The following is a 15,983-nucleotide window of genomic DNA, read 5'->3' on the forward strand; positions in this document are numbered from 1 at the left end:
ATACTCATTTCTAACGTTATCTCTAAGGCGCCGCACTAGAAGAGCACCTGATCCTGGACAACAGATACACGGAGCACAGCACGGTGGGGCTGGCGCAGCAGTGGGACCAGCTCGACCAGCTCTCCATGCGTATGCAGCATAACCTCGAGCAGCAGATACAAGCCAGAAACCATTCGGGTATGTTCTAGAATATTCTTGAATTTCAACAAATTTACTCCATTTTCGTAAACTTCCGTACGATATCTAATACTGTTATCTGTGTACAGGTGTGAGCGAGGACGCTCTGAAGGAGTTCTCGATGATGTTCAAGCACTTCGACAAGGACCGCTCCGGTCGTCTCAACCACCACGAGTTCAAGTCGTGCCTGCGCGCGCTCGGCTACGACCTGCCCATGGTCGAGGAGGGGCAGCCCGACCCCGAGTTCGAGGCTATACTCAGTGAGTATTCAAACATTTTAAAAACTTGGATATTACCAGTACTAAACTGGCTGATACCCTTTAAACAGTAGCTTTCACACAACACTTTGACGGCTGTATTTTGGTAATAGAAATAGACGGTTGCATTTTGAGACAACCAGCTCTAATAATGATTTCCGAAGTTACTAATTCGATTATAAGAATTAAAGTCTGTCTGCGCCATAGTCTTAATAAATACGTTTCTCGTAGATGTGGTGGATCCGAATCGCGACGGGCAAGTGTCGCTGCAGGAGTACATGGCGTTCATGATCAGCAAGGAGACGGAGAACGTACATTCATCGGAGGAGATCGAGAACGCGTTCCGCGCCATCACCGCGCACCAGGACCGCGCCTACGTCACCAAGGATGAGCTATACGCTGTTAGTATACCGCGCGTTATGCAAATAGATACAATCTAAAGTTCCATTTAAATCCTAGTTTCTACAAGTATAATTAGATAAGTTACAAGAAACTGTGAGCCCTATTTGGGTGGATGGCTCATTCAATACTGCATATGTTGAACTATTTAAACAGTATAGTTTGATGTTTTATTCATTGAAACATAATATTTGCTTAGTCCAAGATAAGTGAACATTTCATATCATCCTAATAATACCTTTATTATTACAGAACCTGACAAAGGAGATGGCGGACTATTGTGTAGCTCGCATGAAACCTTACGTGGAACCGAAGACGGAACGACCCATACCCAACGCTCTCGACTACATAGACTTCACCCACACGCTGTTCCAGAACTAAGCACGCAGCACCGCCCGCGCAGTACCTTATTTAACGCATTAAATAACAAAACATACTTGGTTCTTTCATTGCAACACCCACCTGCGTGCGTACTGCGCGGACGATAGCGCACCCACGGGACGGGCACGGGCGAGTTTCAAGCGATGTTAACGTACTACTGTGTAATTTACGTCACAATTTCCCGTTGCGTTACGTTTATATACATTTTAATATAAACTGCACCATCTAACTAAAGATCCGTGACTTAATTTACGTATAACTTGTACTTTTTGACATTAGCATTTGCTATAGCAAACTGTAAAACAGTATAGTCAGAGACTCGCTCGTGGTTCAGGCCCTCACGCTTGCCTTCATATCTTTCTCTATTCCAAATTATAGACTGGTTGATACACATCTTAAATGTTTGTAGTTTAGTCTATTGTTGGGAGGTCGGCTGGAGTCGGTGCGTCTGCTCAGACCGCTAGTGGTTTCCATGCGAAACGTGAGCGTCTGGGCGGCCCGACTACTTGGGTAGTCTCGTATAGGAACCGGCACGTAACTTATAGTTCGTCTAAAGAAAATACATCTACCTTTTAAATAATTAGTATATTAATTTGCCACATAAGACAATTTAACTAGCAAGACTAAATTACATAATCGTGATATGACACAAGACGTCGCATCCAAATATCATAAAATTAAATCGTGCGCATGCGACGGGGAGACGACGTCAATGCCAGGATACGTGCCGGTGCTATATCTTCGGGTACGGAAGTAAAGGTTAGAATTCCTTTTCTCTGAGCGTAGCAGAGAAATACGAAGCTGCCGTTTCATTACGACACAGACTCAGCTTTCGTGTTATGCATTTCGATTTTGCTAGAATTAAGCTAACGCGTGTAGCCTCATTCTATTTATTTTTGTACTCTTATTAATCTTTTCAATAAATATTTATTTCAATTAAACGAGTTTGTTTATTTTTTAGTCAATTTAATAAATTATGTTCATACATACATTTACAAGTTACATCAGTTTATATTACACTATACTTATTTAAAATCATATATTTCTGATACATGTATAACACTAATGTTCAATAATAAACTGTAATTGGTTGAGTTAGTCATGTCTTGAAATCAGACGGTGTCTAACTTCAATATCGAATTATGGAGGCTATGTTTGCATAATTAAGCACAAAAATGGAACATTATAAACACTACCTTTGTATATTACAATTCCACATATCAAAATTTAAGATCCGATATTTGATCGAGTATGGACAACACATAATGTCCTATATTTTTCAGTAATTATAGGTGATCTCTGAATAATATTGCACATATATTATCATTTGCAAAATATGCAATATTAATTATTATACATATACATGACGATCGGCCTGATTGATTAAATGCATTTGAAACGCGCTATAAACACACTATTATAGTCGGTTAAAATTTTTAGGCACATATATGTCCGATTAAAACGCGCATATTTAAAAAAAAGTTCGTATACATGGGAAAGCTAATAACCTAAAGCTTGAGGGCGGGCAGACCAAACTAAGCTGTGTCGAACTTGGTATCATAACTACCCTAAAATCCAATATAAATATATTTACAGTGAACACCATAGAGACTTGATTTACTGCACTAATTATTGTGGAAAGCATTCGCATAATCAAAAATCCGGATAATTAAATAGAAGAAAAGGATTTTTTGTATAATTATAAATTATTTATAATAAGCTTTTGCTGGCATCTCCACCCGCATTGATGGCTATTTCCTGGTTAAAAAGTTGTATATAGTACTCAAGGGAATATAGTTTACTATTATGAAAAAAAATTATGTTTCTTTCGCAGTTTCAATACGGATAATTGCGAAATTAGGTCTGGATAATCCATCCAGTATCCACTGTAATTGAAATCTTGCCTTTATACATCAATTAAACTTCATTCTGCTTTTAATGCAAAAACAATTGCAAAGCAATTTATTATTAGCCAAAAAATATCCGTAATATAAATATTTATGCATCCATGTCTAATTATTCTTTTTAGAAATATTTACAAGTATTTAATAAATGCACTATCTTATTTTATAATTAAATAATTATTGCATAGAAATAATTAATTTAGACAACTTTTGTTACAATCAAATATGTTTGAATGCATATTTATAATTTTTTGATAGTGTAGCATATCGCTGCGGCCAAGATGTCTTTCTACGATGGCTATCGCTAATAAAATGTATTCTTCTCTTTCTATTAGCGTTAACGACTATAAAAGTACGTCGTCTACAGCCCTTGTAATATATGCGAAATCAACACGATGACTGCGGCTCACGCTATAGTCGTGTATTTTTGGGTGCAACGCGCGTGTGGCTAGCACATAACTGGTGTGTACCTTATCAAAGGCTGTCTCAATCAGTCATTGTGTTAAACAAAAATCTTAAGTTATAATTTTGGTCCCACTTACATGTAAAATCAAAATTTACAAAGAATTATTCAAATTCTTAACTACCCATAATTATCTACATAAGACTTGCTACACTCAGCTGAGTGCCGACTGGGTGGTGGCGGGACATTATGCTGTCTTTTAACAAATGCTGTAAAATTAGTCATCAATGGATTTCTGCTGGATTTCAGTTGTCAGACCATGCACATACAGCGTGACAGTCTCGCCACTGCCCAGAGATAACTTAGCAGTTGCTTCTGTAGATATACGATCACCAACAAATTACAATAACCTTCACCTAATGCTGTACCACAACTATAAGTACAATTTGGTCAACATTTTATTTAGGAGAGAAAACTTCATTGCAGGACAAGATAACATGTTAATTACTTTTAAGGCGATTCCAGATGTTAAGTTTCATAAATTCAAGTAATTACACTAGCTTTAATACATTTCAAGTTGTAACGCTTCAGTCTTCATACCACTGCTGCTTGGCAGAACATTACAAAATAATGAGACCCAACATAAGAGTCTTGCTTTAACAAAAAGACATCACCTTTGTTAATCACACTTGATTATCACTTGTAGAAGATTCGGAACTGTTCAACACTGGTTGAGCACTAGACTTGTGCACGCTGGAGCAAGCGGAACTCCTGCGGCGTGACGAGTGGCTGCAGCTTGTCGAGCAGCGCGGTGGGGAGCGGCGCGCGCGGCGGCTGCAGGTACGGCACCGACAGCAGCTCGCGCACCGACGGCCGCGCCCGCGCGTTATATGTCAGACACCACTTCAGCACCGCGATCAGTGACGGAGGGAGGTCTGCGGAACACATACTATGTACAATATTAACAATAAAACTGCATAAACCACTCAATAATACCACCACATAAATGATGAAAATCTCTCCATTTCAACATGTATTAAGGCGCTCGTTATATTGATATAAAATAAATAATAATTATTATGAAAATAGGTATATTCACTTCAGTAATTAATAAATATAAACAATACTCACGCTCCACGGGCGGGTAATCGATTCGATGGTTAGGGTCAAGTATGGCGGCCAGCTTTGCCAGGTTGGGTATGTGGCCGAAGGGCGTGCGCCCATACACCATGCTGTACAGGATGCAGCCCAATGACCACACATCCGAACGGAACGAGATCTGCAAGAAAAATATTCACATTATAGCTATATATAGATCATGACCCGCTGATTTATACTAATACGAGTGTGAGAGGAAAGGTTTAATGTTTGCAAACAATTCAAACATGTTTAACTTTGTTTTATAATTTGGAAGTGAATGTAATAAGAGTTCAGAAAATTATTAAAAGACAATGTTTTGGTACATTCTAAGGCTACGCAAAGTAATAGTACCTTAATAGGCGCCGTGCCGTCAGCAGCGGAGACGCCGTAGCCGCCGGCGCCGCCCATGAGCGCCTCAGGGCTGATGTAGGAGTACGTGCCCGTCGCCTGCGCGCGCACCACGCTCGTCGCGTCGCCGCTGATCGCGGACGCAATGCCGAAGTCTATGAGCTTCAGCCGCCCCGCCACCAGAAGAAAGTTCGCTGGTTTCAGATCCGCATGGATTACACCTGCAAATAAATTATTAATCAACTACACACATCCTCCCGTCACGATTGCCGTTATTGACTTTCCAATATGTTTAACAAAACAGGTGATTATTATTTTACATGCTTTTAAGCATTTGATTCCATAGTGCCTATATAGACTCCTGTTTGATAGGAAATTTTATCCCAAAAATAAAAGTCAGCACAATTGTTTTGTTATTTATTGTACAAAGTGGATGTTCACCATGTTCGTGTATATAATGCACGGCGTGCAGCATCTCCTCCCAGTAGTGCAGCACAAGCGCGGGCGGCAGTCCGGCGCCGCGCGCCTTTAGGAAGGATGACAGGTCCGTCTCGCCCACCTCCAGCACCATACGCAAGAACTGATTCGTGCGCTCGTATTCACTACACCAAGACATAATAGATAAATTAGAATTTTGTGTTCATGTAGCAATTATAACACAAATATCAAACAATATCTCATTGGCTTGTGGCTTATTGGACTTGAATTTATAACCAAACCTATTTGTTATGTTGTTGTTTCGTCTTGTTGGATTAAAAAAAATAACAAATGTATTATTGATTTCTTATGTTTAAGTGAATGTTGAATAAGTCAGTCTTGTGACCAATGACCATAAAGGCTGCAAAGTCTTTGAAACAACAGAAGAAAATAATAATATAAATAACTGCGTTAAAATTCATAGTTTTGAATTTATCACTGCAAAAAAATATTACATCATATTTTGAAACTATGTATCTAACTCACTAGTCATAAAGCCTGATGACCCTGTCTGAGTTCTGCAGCTCGCGGAGCAGGCGCACTTCGTTGATGTAGCCCTGTGCCAACTCCTGGTCAGTAGCAAGGTTCACACACTTCACAGCATACCGCAGGAACTGCCTACTTCCAAAACCTGCAGAAATACATCATTAATTTCCTGCAAACAAACTGCACAAGTAGTTTTGTAGGGCATTTTTTTAGTATATAAGAACAATAAATTGTGTTTACTTATAAATAAAATAAAATAATAAATACATAATGTTCAATGTGAGCATATAAATAAAAAGATTGTTGATAAAACTGATGCTGTTTTATGTTTCATTCTCTTATTACACTTTTACTATATTATGGACAACAGTGATGCCTTTCTATATTAAGAGAGAAGTTATTGTTTAGTAAATAATTCCTATGGCCTTTAGAGTCTTAGACCATTAATTCAAATTCCCTATTCATAATATAAAAAACAAATCCTGCCCAAAATCCATATGATTTGTATTTGTATTGTTAGAAAATGCCTGAAAAATTTTTGATACAGCTTCATGTTAAAACGTAAACAGACATCTTTTAAATTTAAAAAATATTTTTTATTATATTTCATGACTTAAATTCAAATTATATAGATATAACTGGCCTTACCAAAAAGGATATATTATTAAATATTTTGTTGATAGTATTGTCTTGTCCACATACTCAAGAATTTACTTTTTATTTTTAGGAATATGCAAGCTTCTGAAACTACTGCTATAATTCTGATAATCATTCTAACTACTTCATAGCAAACTACATTAGCTCTTGAGACCAAGATGCTATAGACTATCTTTGCCCTAAGAATCAAACCTTACACGGACAGGTTGAAGAAGCTAAATTACGATACACTTTATTGTATATTTGAACCTACCTTATAAACTTCACTAGAGCCACCGGTGCCTAGTTTCTTAATAAACATGTACTTCTTGTCTTTAATGCTTAAAGTCTTGAACAATATCTTAGAGCTGTTCCCCACAACACCCTGCGGGTACGATGGCGTTGCGGCGTATGACGCCGGCATAGCTTTCCTGTTCATGGGCGTCTCAGGAACTGGAGCACTAACAGTCTGTGGAGGGGGACACCGAACCTCTTCTTTCTGTTTCTGCGTGAACAGCTCACACCGCACCTTGTCTCTGTTCTGGCTCGCGCTCTTCTGCGGTGTCTTCTTGTTACTTTTCCGCGCCGAGCCTGGCGTGAACCTCCTTATACCAGGTTTTATCAAAGGTGTCGAGGACTTCGTCTTCTGCGCACTGCTCTGCGTTTTAGCCATCTCCGGCGTCTTTTTGGGCCCACTGATAACGTTTTTAGCATTGTTGTCGTGAGGCGTTAGTGCGTTCCGTCGTTTCACCTCTGAACTCGGGTGTGGCAAGCTTTTGATAGCGCTCTGCGATATCCGGCTATCTTTGTTAGGATACGTCAAGCAGGACGACCAATTAGCATTACAGTTCTCTTTGTCGTCATTTATTGAAGTCAATTTCTTCTCAGAAATGAACGGTTTGTTATTTTTGGGTTGAGATTTCACGACAGGTGTAAGAAAGTCCCTGTTGACTGTTGGCGCTGCGGTCGGTTTTTTAGCCACTGTGTCACTTGTAGAATCATCACTATCGTCGGAATAACAAAAACTAGACTCAGGAGTGTCCGATTGCTTCTGTAACGGCATCAAATTGGCAAGAAGCGCAGCCATGGGAACAGGCGCAAATTTTATACTGTTGGACGTGGATTCCGTATTGCCACTCATTTTGATCACTGGTTTACACATTCAAATACAACTATACGTATAATTAAATACACTTTGGAATAAATTATTTACGACATTCTAGGCAATATTGCATTTTTTCACAAATAACTTTCAAAACACAGCCGTTGAAAACTTTTAAATATTTGACAATTAAATTTAAGCTTTGCAATAAATATGGAATCTGGGTACAAGTCCTTTCGCACGTTTATTTTTGTTGCCATATGTAAAAATGATTAAAAGCAATACTACGAAATTATTTATATAAAATATATATTACTCTGTCCGTTTAACTTTTTTGCTAGATTAGACACATGGAACGTGTTAGTATTTTATTACTCTTTTTATATAAAGTGGTGACTTTAGAAAGGAATGGAGTAAACTAACCGCTTTGGGTTACTATATGTATTAAAACCACACTTAGTTATATACTTCACTTGTCTATAATATTATTTTGGAATATTATAGACCACTGAGGGGTTGTTGATTCCTTAGATCAATATGTAACTAAGCTAGTTATACAAAAATGAAACAGCTGTTTTTTGACCGCGGCGAGTGCTGCTAAAATCCCCTTCGTGAGTTCTTAGCTTTATTTCCAAACTCGCGACAACTGGAGATGTGTGCGATTTGCAACCGTCGCGGTTACAACTATCCGCAATCTTGGCTGACGATTATCGCAACACGGGCGGTTAACGATCGGTCGAGTTCCAAAACGACATGGACACACATCAGAAATAATCATGATACTACGTGTTATAACTAAGGAATAAGGAATGTAGGAAGACACAAAATAAAAAGCACAAAGTAATTAAATAATTATCATAACTCACATATAAAGAAAGGAAAATGATTTATTATGTTCTTGATTGCATAGTACTATTGTAAATAAATATCTACAAAATCATTATTACACGATTTATAATTCGTTAATATATGTTCGAAATCACTTCCGACGCGTATTGTGATTAAGTCTCTGCTTCTTCCGAATCTGCCTTCACTGGATACCTGCAGGTGGGCGCTCCGCACTCGCACTTCATCCACTTGGATTTCACCGACCAGAACTTATCGCCATAGTCAAACCTGGGGACAGAGGTAATTGAGCATTCAAAACACAGTGACTATGTTATGTACTATGATTTTTTTAGTCATTTACAGCTGAGGAGTTATAGTTACTATAATAAGCAAGTATTTTCCATACAACGAGAAAAGAAGAGAAAGTTGTTCGCTTGATGGTGTATAATACAATCACCCATAATTAATGTGAGTTTCCAGTGTCTATCCAGAAACACTCTGAATTATGAAGCACGGCGCTCATCATCTGAGAACATAATGCAGCAACAGTAGCTACAATGTGCCTTAAAGGAAAACTTTTGTATATCTCACGTGAGCTCGTCCCCGGGCTGCACGTCCTTGGTGGCGAAGAGCGTGACGACGGGCAGCCGCAGGTCGCGGCAGGCGGTGAACACGCGCACCGGCGCCACGTTGGGCCGGCAGCTGTGGTTCATGAACCGCGCCGCGCTGCCGTACACCGCTGCGTCCACGCACAGCTGCGTCTTGTCTACGCATTGCTGCAAAATATTTAAATATACAATGTCATAAACATGAATTTAGCAACGAGTAAATTCGATTGTGATCACAAAATCGATATCGAGTATTTTGAGGTAAAAAACATTCTTGCGGATAAAATCAGAGATATAAGTCGCGCTTTATATTTTCTTGGGATAAAAAATTGTCTATTTGCTATTCCAGAGTATAATCTATCTCTGTGTCAAATTTCATCCAGATACATTCAGCCATTCTGGCGTAATTGAGTAACATCAAAACATTCGCATTTATAATATTCTTATAGAAATAATTGTTACACTGACTCAGATTCGCGCCGAGCCGCGTTACAACACGCATACAAGCTAAGTTGTGTGAAACAATACTGACCTCTAGTAGGTCGTCCTTGACGTCGAGCGCGAACATGTAGTGGTCGGCGGCGCGCGTGTCGGCGCGGGCGGCGGGCAGCAGCTCCCCGCAGTAGGCGGCCACGGGCGAGCCGCGCGCGACGCGCCGCGTGGCTCGCAGCCCCCACCCGCGCGCGCCGCCCGCGCGGAACACCTCCGTGTGCACGAACGTCGCGCCCAGCGACCGCGCGCGCGTCACCACCGCGTTCGCGCACTTTTTCTGAACGTACATTAATATTGCGAATATAAAAAGTAGGCCCAGTCTTCTTAATATATAATGTCAATGTCATATAATACTTTGTAAATATTTAAACATGTTTGTTTGATTCATGTTCACTTCACAATAAGCAATAAAAAATAGTATTAAGCAGTATACCAGATTGCATGCGCAAGTGTGGTTGCACTCGAACAACATGGGCGGGTCGTGGTAGGGGAAGTCGGCGCGCAGACGGCCGCGCGCGTACCAGCGCCGCACACTGAGCGTGACGCATGCGCACTCGCCGCTGCCCGCACCCGCTGAACAGTCGCCGCCTTTGCACTCACAGCCCTGAGAAGAATAAAAGTACCATTATTTCAGTTTTAAGATTATTATTTTATTTTTTGTGCTGTTATAAAATTAAGACTAAAAAAATGTGTTAAATTCCCATATGAGAAATTAACGACATTCATTGGGTGACAGATGAATAGGGTCTCACCTGCAACGTCTCTACGGTGTCGTCGATGTGCAGATGGTGCGGCATGACGTGTTGCGTCACGTACGTGAACTCGTCCGGCGCCGGCTCGTCGTCGACCTCGTTCACGCACGGGATCGGGAACGCCTCGCGACCGTTCGAGATGTCACTAACGATCACAATAAATATATTATTACTGGTTTAAAAAAAATATTTTTTTTTGAAAAATGAGATGTCTTAATCTCAGTAACATGAGGCACACTACGCAGATGGTAGTATACGATCGTACATATTTCATTCATTTAATCGTTTAGTATAGACCTATACTACTAATGTACGAATAGGTACTCGTTCTCACGAGATAGACATACAATGTATCAAACCACGGCAAAATAAGGAAAGCGAGCGTTAATTAACTGTTGTTTCTGTTAGTCTATAAATCTACTCAAAATACCAAGAAAATATTCAGTTACGTGTTACCTGCACAGCAGCCTCCTGCGCGGCACGTGACCGCCCATGGCGAGCGTCATCTGCATGTTGAGCGAGATGGCGCTGTGACATGCGCCCGTGCACACGTCCGCCGGCAACTCACCCGCAGAGTTCTCCACGTCCGTCTGTGTCACACACATTATAAATTAATGTAAAACAACTACTCTTTACATGATAATTCTGTGGCTGAATAATAATATGAGTATATTGTATGCTTACCCTAGCCCCCTGCGCCAGCAATATGACGACGCAGGCGTAGTGACCTTGCCGCGCCGCAACGTGCCTAAAAATTTTATTTCAATAAGCATGAATTCGTTATGAATAATCAAATTCATGATGTAGTTGGCAGTGGATAATAGACCGAAAGAGTTTTATAAACATTAGTCTCTGTACTTGTAAATCGGTTGTGTATAGACGAGATATGATGCATTGGTTGCGTGGTGTGTATGTGGTGCAGTACGTACAGCGGCGTGTCGGCGTGCGCGTTGCGTGCGTGTGCAGCGTGCGGTGCGGCGCGCAGCAACTGTACCAGCGCACGCGCAGCACCCGCCGCCGCGCACCAGTGCACCGCCGCGTTGCCCTCCTCGTCTACCGACGACGCGTCCGCTCCGCGGGACAGCAGCAGTCTAAAATCAAATTACTATAGAGAGTCGTTCACATAAGGCTACCCTGCTCGAGTTGTGTCGAGACTACGTCGAGTAAATAACAAGTGCATGGAAATGTGGTGTGTACCTGACGACATCGGCGCGGTCGTTCTCGGCGGCCCAGACGAGCGGCGTCCAGCCGCCCGCGTCGCGCGCGTCGAGCGCGGCGTCGGGCGCGGCCGCCAGCGCGCTGCACGCCTCCGCCGCGCCGCGCTGCGCCGCCATGTGCAGCGCCGTCATGCCTTCCAGGTCCTACGACATTTCACCAAAGATGCTATTATACAGAACGCTACTACATCCACCTACGCCGCCCACATCCCTACCACTGTATTCATAACTGAAGCACCGCATGCACATAACCTGATAATCGCACGAACCTGCATCCTTCTATTACACGAGGGATGCGATTCCGCGGAAATATATGCATCCATACTCACAAAACTTTACTACAGAGGACTATATTCCACTACCATACTCTTCTAACGTAGGAACAGCTTACCGCGAGATTGACATCGCACCCAGCGGCCACCAAGTACCGGATCACTTTGATGAGGTCTTCATCCTTCACCGGGTCAGTCTCCACATCACTCGTATCATCAGTCTTGTCCTCTTTTTCTCCTTCCCCCTCTCCGTCCACATCCATCTCTATTTCCTCAGGGTTATCTTTATGTGGGCTTGGTTTGAGTTTTTCTTTGCCTTTTTTATCTTTGTCACCAAGTTCTGTTGTGAGAAATACTACATATTAATCACAATTTGATATTACATTTGTTGCACAGTATATAAATAATTTGATAAGGTAAAGTAGTGTGTCGCGTGTTCGTGGATGTAATGATGTATACCCAGGACGGCGTGCATGAGCGGCGTGCGCATGTTGGTGTCGGCGGTGTCGAGCGCGGCGCCGGCGAGCCGCAGCGCGTGCAGCGCGCGCACGTGGCCGCGCGCCGCCGCCGCGTGCGCACACGAGCCGCGCGCGCCGCTCGCCGTCCACACCGCCGCCGACAGCGCCGAGCACGACACTGCACACACATGTACTCACTTATTAACCTCGCATGTCATAGTAGAATATCATTTACAAAATTTTTACAAAACAAATGTAAAATTTTAACATAACTAAAATCTATATGTAAGTCACACACAGAACTATTTCAGATTATTCTATGACTATTCTGTTTACAAAACAATATTATAATTATTGTATAATTACATATAAATGAGCCCTTTATTCAGATAAAACATTATTAAATTTACATAGACAATTTCATGGTAGCACAATATTTTTAATATTAAATAAATGAATGATTAAATAAAGGTACTCTAGTATATTTCTATTATAACAACTTACCAATCTTAGGTATAAGTTCCTCTAAGCTCTCTCCAGCTAAGATAGCATCGCACAACTTCCTTGCAGAGTCTTCATCTTCTGGCCCTTCTCGCTTCTTGCACAACAATTCCAGGTTCAGTGGGGTTGGCGGCAACAGATCCTCTGGGATAACTGGAGTTGTGTCCAGTTGTGAGGGTGATAGTGTAGAGAAACTCAAGTATGCCGGGGTGCTGAATGAAAAACAATAGAATTGTTATTTCACTATCATTAGAAAATAAATTACAACTTCTACAGGGCAATCTAGTGGCAAAACAATTGGTAATTTCCAACCAATCAGAGAATCAGGGGCATTGTGACTAGTCTAAACATTTAACATTGTGCCATGCAAAATTTAAGGATAGATAACACCTCAAGTATGATTTGTTATTTAACACAGACTTGCTCATCTAGTTATTTTGTGCTACAAAAATCTACAGCCTTGTCAGGAAAATAAAAAACTGTCATGTTATCATAAAATACTGAACAAATTTCTTATGATATTAACTTTAAAATAAAAACAGCAAACTGGCGCCTCCAAAGCAGTTTTCTAATTCCAGGTCACCCTGTATATAGCTATATAAATATACCACTGTTCTCTCTGGTCAGGCAGGAATATCCTCTTATTGCTGCACTTCATCTGCAACTGGACCTTGTAGCAGTCCCTGTTGGCCGGCTGCCACCTGTACGAGTACACGCCGCAGTGCGGACAGCCGGGCCGCACCTTCGCGTCGTTGTATGGCAGCCCGCACTCCAGGTGGAATAAATGGCCTTTGGAGCACTGGTAAAATATGCCCTGGGAACATGTGGAATGTTATCTAAGTTAATCTAGGAGTTCATTTTTATTGCAAAATTATTTTAATAGTGTAACTTATTGCAACTAGCTTTGTTTAAAGTATTTATGAGCCTGATTGTACTTTTTGATATTGCTAGGTTCATAAAAATTGCCACTGGCTTATCTATAAGCTTAGAATATGGCAAAAGCAAGACACAACTCGTGTCTTTTATTGGGATTGGTTGAGAGACTAATACAACACGATATCAACTTACGAGTCGCTTTGTTTTGCTACATTCTATGGGGCTATTGCGTTTTGGGATCTCCTCGAACTTACTATTTTTGGTATCAATATTCATAAGCGGCATTCATTTTTTATTAGCTATTTAAAAATTTTAACGCCTAGACAGCAATAAAAAATAATTAATTCTCTTCACATAACGTAATAATTAATGTTTGATCTCGTAATATTTTGCATAATTCATCCGCTCTTTAATACTCTTAATATGGCTGGCAGTGCATGTCACCTGCGTGCAGAAGAGTCCGCAGGCGGGGCAGCACATGTGCCTGCGCAGCTGCGCGGCGTGCAGTGCGCAGACGAGCAGGGGCGCGCGGGGCCCGGCGCGCAGCAGCGGCGCCAGCGCCCCGCGCGCCGCGCGCCGCGCCCCGTGCGAGCACCCCACGCGCGCGCCCTCCGACGTCTCCACCGCCTGGCAGAACACCGGCTCTGCACAACACGACCAGGAATCATATTATCATCTGCAAGGAATACATCTAACCCTAGTCCATACTTTTATAAAAATACATCATATATGTACTTGAAATAATGGTTGCATATTTAAATTGTCACATCATCAAAAAAGCCTAGATGCCAATATGAGATCACATCTAAAATCAGGAAACTACTTAGCAATATCAATATGGGAGCTTTTCAGTTTAAATATACAAATGAGACCAGTCATTAAAACTGAATGTATTTATTTTCAGTGTGTGCATGAAGCGCGTTTTATCTATTTCACGCCAAAATATTTTTTTTATATACTAGTGAGATAATGGAGATAATTTAATACCATGAGCAAGAATTCTGTCTATAAGTGAGAATCACCTGCGAGGTCTCCAGGAGCCGCGTACACGTTGCTGGGCGCCTCGCAGTAGCAGGTGGCCACCACCGTCGACTCGTCGGTGGGGCACGCCGCCTCGGACCCCTCGTCACCACCCGCGGGGTTACTGCACACCAAATTATGATATTATTTATACAGGATGTTTCAGATTTTATGATGAAAAAAAAATGTTAAAGCACTTTTAAACAGATTATTGAACCTTTACATATTGTTTATGTGGTTTAAAAACAACCAGTTAAATAAACTTTAAACCACAACCTGTTCATTTGGAAAATAAAAAAGAAACTGTTTCCAAAAATGTTATCAAAGTAATCCGTTCAACCAAAAACATCAATACAACACTATAATTGTATCCTACCTGTCCTCTTCGTGTTCGGCGTCGGAATGCGCCTCCTCACCTGGGTTCGAGCGAACACTCTTGCGCTTCTGACGAGTGTTGCTGCAGGAGCAAATTATCCATACAATTCAATCAACACACTTGATACATTTAAAAAAATATATTAAAATAAGTAAATAACTATAAATGTCGTCATTTTTATTTTTGCACTACAAAAAATCTTCTTCCAATTCATAAAAAAAAAAATCTATTAATTTAGGCCTTATCGCCTTATATTTACACTTTGAGTATGCAGTATTTTTTTCTATAAATCTGTTTCTTTCTCACAATTTTTTACAATTTAGTGTTGCATGATTTTGTTAGAGTTTCAATATTTCATGTGTAATAACTTACTGTTCACTGGTTTCCCCGGGAGTGAGACCGGCTGCACGTCGCGACGAACGCCGCCGCGGTATCCTGTATAGTAATTTATTTTTCTCTTCTTTATTGCTAAATAAAAGTTGTACGGTTTATGCTATACAAACCGCACATTGTAACTCGCCGTGTACCTATAGTTGCACGGGCGAGTCAGCATTTTACGTCACTATGTCATTTTTATTATATCAATGTATTCGCATCAGTTCACCTAACGCCATCGTGCAATCAACATTACCTACATTTTAACTATTTTTAACAAACAACTTTTGTGAACTCAAATAAACAACGTGATCATCAAGTGGTCGTCTTTGACTTCAACTCAACCTCAACAACATTAAAAGACTGTGTGGTACACACCATACATCTTTTTGGTCCTTCGAGATCTGTACACGTGGAGCTAATTGCGCAGTTCCGGTCAACAAATCTACTGCTGCGGTGCGATTTTCTCTACATGTGCTACAACCAGCAACTATTGAT

The 15,983-nt window shown here is 41.0% G+C and overlaps 3 protein-coding genes across 3 annotated transcripts; 1 reads left to right on the top strand and 2 right to left on the bottom strand.

The window, feature by feature from the left end:
* Positions 1 to 26: 26 nt before the first annotated feature.
* LOC119192748 (spectrin alpha chain-like) lies at positions 27 to 1,269 on the top strand (the record flags this gene model as incomplete). The annotated part of the gene is made up of 4 exons (XM_037446515.1): positions 27 to 177; positions 267 to 437; positions 666 to 835; positions 1,086 to 1,269. Coding segments are annotated over 4 exons (621 nt in total), but the record flags the coding sequence as incomplete, so codon positions are not given.
* A 1,139-nt stretch (positions 1,270 to 2,408) lies between these two features.
* Positions 2,409 to 7,922, bottom strand: LOC115449654 (dual specificity protein kinase TTK). Its single transcript, XM_037446514.1, is given in 7 exon segments — positions 2,409 to 4,456; positions 4,653 to 4,800; positions 5,013 to 5,230; positions 5,451 to 5,611; positions 5,973 to 6,093; positions 6,096 to 6,117; positions 6,883 to 7,922. Coding segments are annotated over 7 exon segments (1,755 nt in total). The 5' UTR covers positions 7,771 to 7,922; the 3' UTR covers positions 2,409 to 4,259.
* Positions 7,923 to 8,579: 657 nt separating this feature from the next.
* LOC119192747 (histone-lysine N-methyltransferase EHMT1-like) lies at positions 8,580 to 15,595 on the bottom strand (the record flags this gene model as incomplete). The annotated part of the gene is made up of 17 exons (XM_037446513.1): positions 8,580 to 8,826; positions 9,130 to 9,314; positions 9,679 to 9,915; positions 10,072 to 10,242; positions 10,391 to 10,535; positions 10,847 to 10,980; positions 11,075 to 11,138; positions 11,320 to 11,481; positions 11,588 to 11,751; positions 11,999 to 12,219; positions 12,339 to 12,515; positions 12,842 to 13,050; positions 13,447 to 13,652; positions 14,159 to 14,358; positions 14,737 to 14,858; positions 15,111 to 15,191; positions 15,483 to 15,595. Coding segments are annotated over 17 exons (2,706 nt in total), but the record flags the coding sequence as incomplete, so codon positions are not given.
* Between the last annotated feature and the right edge of the window lie 388 nt (positions 15,596 to 15,983).

Source organism: Manduca sexta, unplaced genomic scaffold (genome assembly GCF_014839805.1).
Source record: "Manduca sexta isolate Smith_Timp_Sample1 unplaced genomic scaffold, JHU_Msex_v1.0 HiC_scaffold_3116, whole genome shotgun sequence".
Lineage (NCBI taxonomy): Eukaryota > Metazoa > Arthropoda > Insecta > Lepidoptera > Sphingidae > Manduca > Manduca sexta.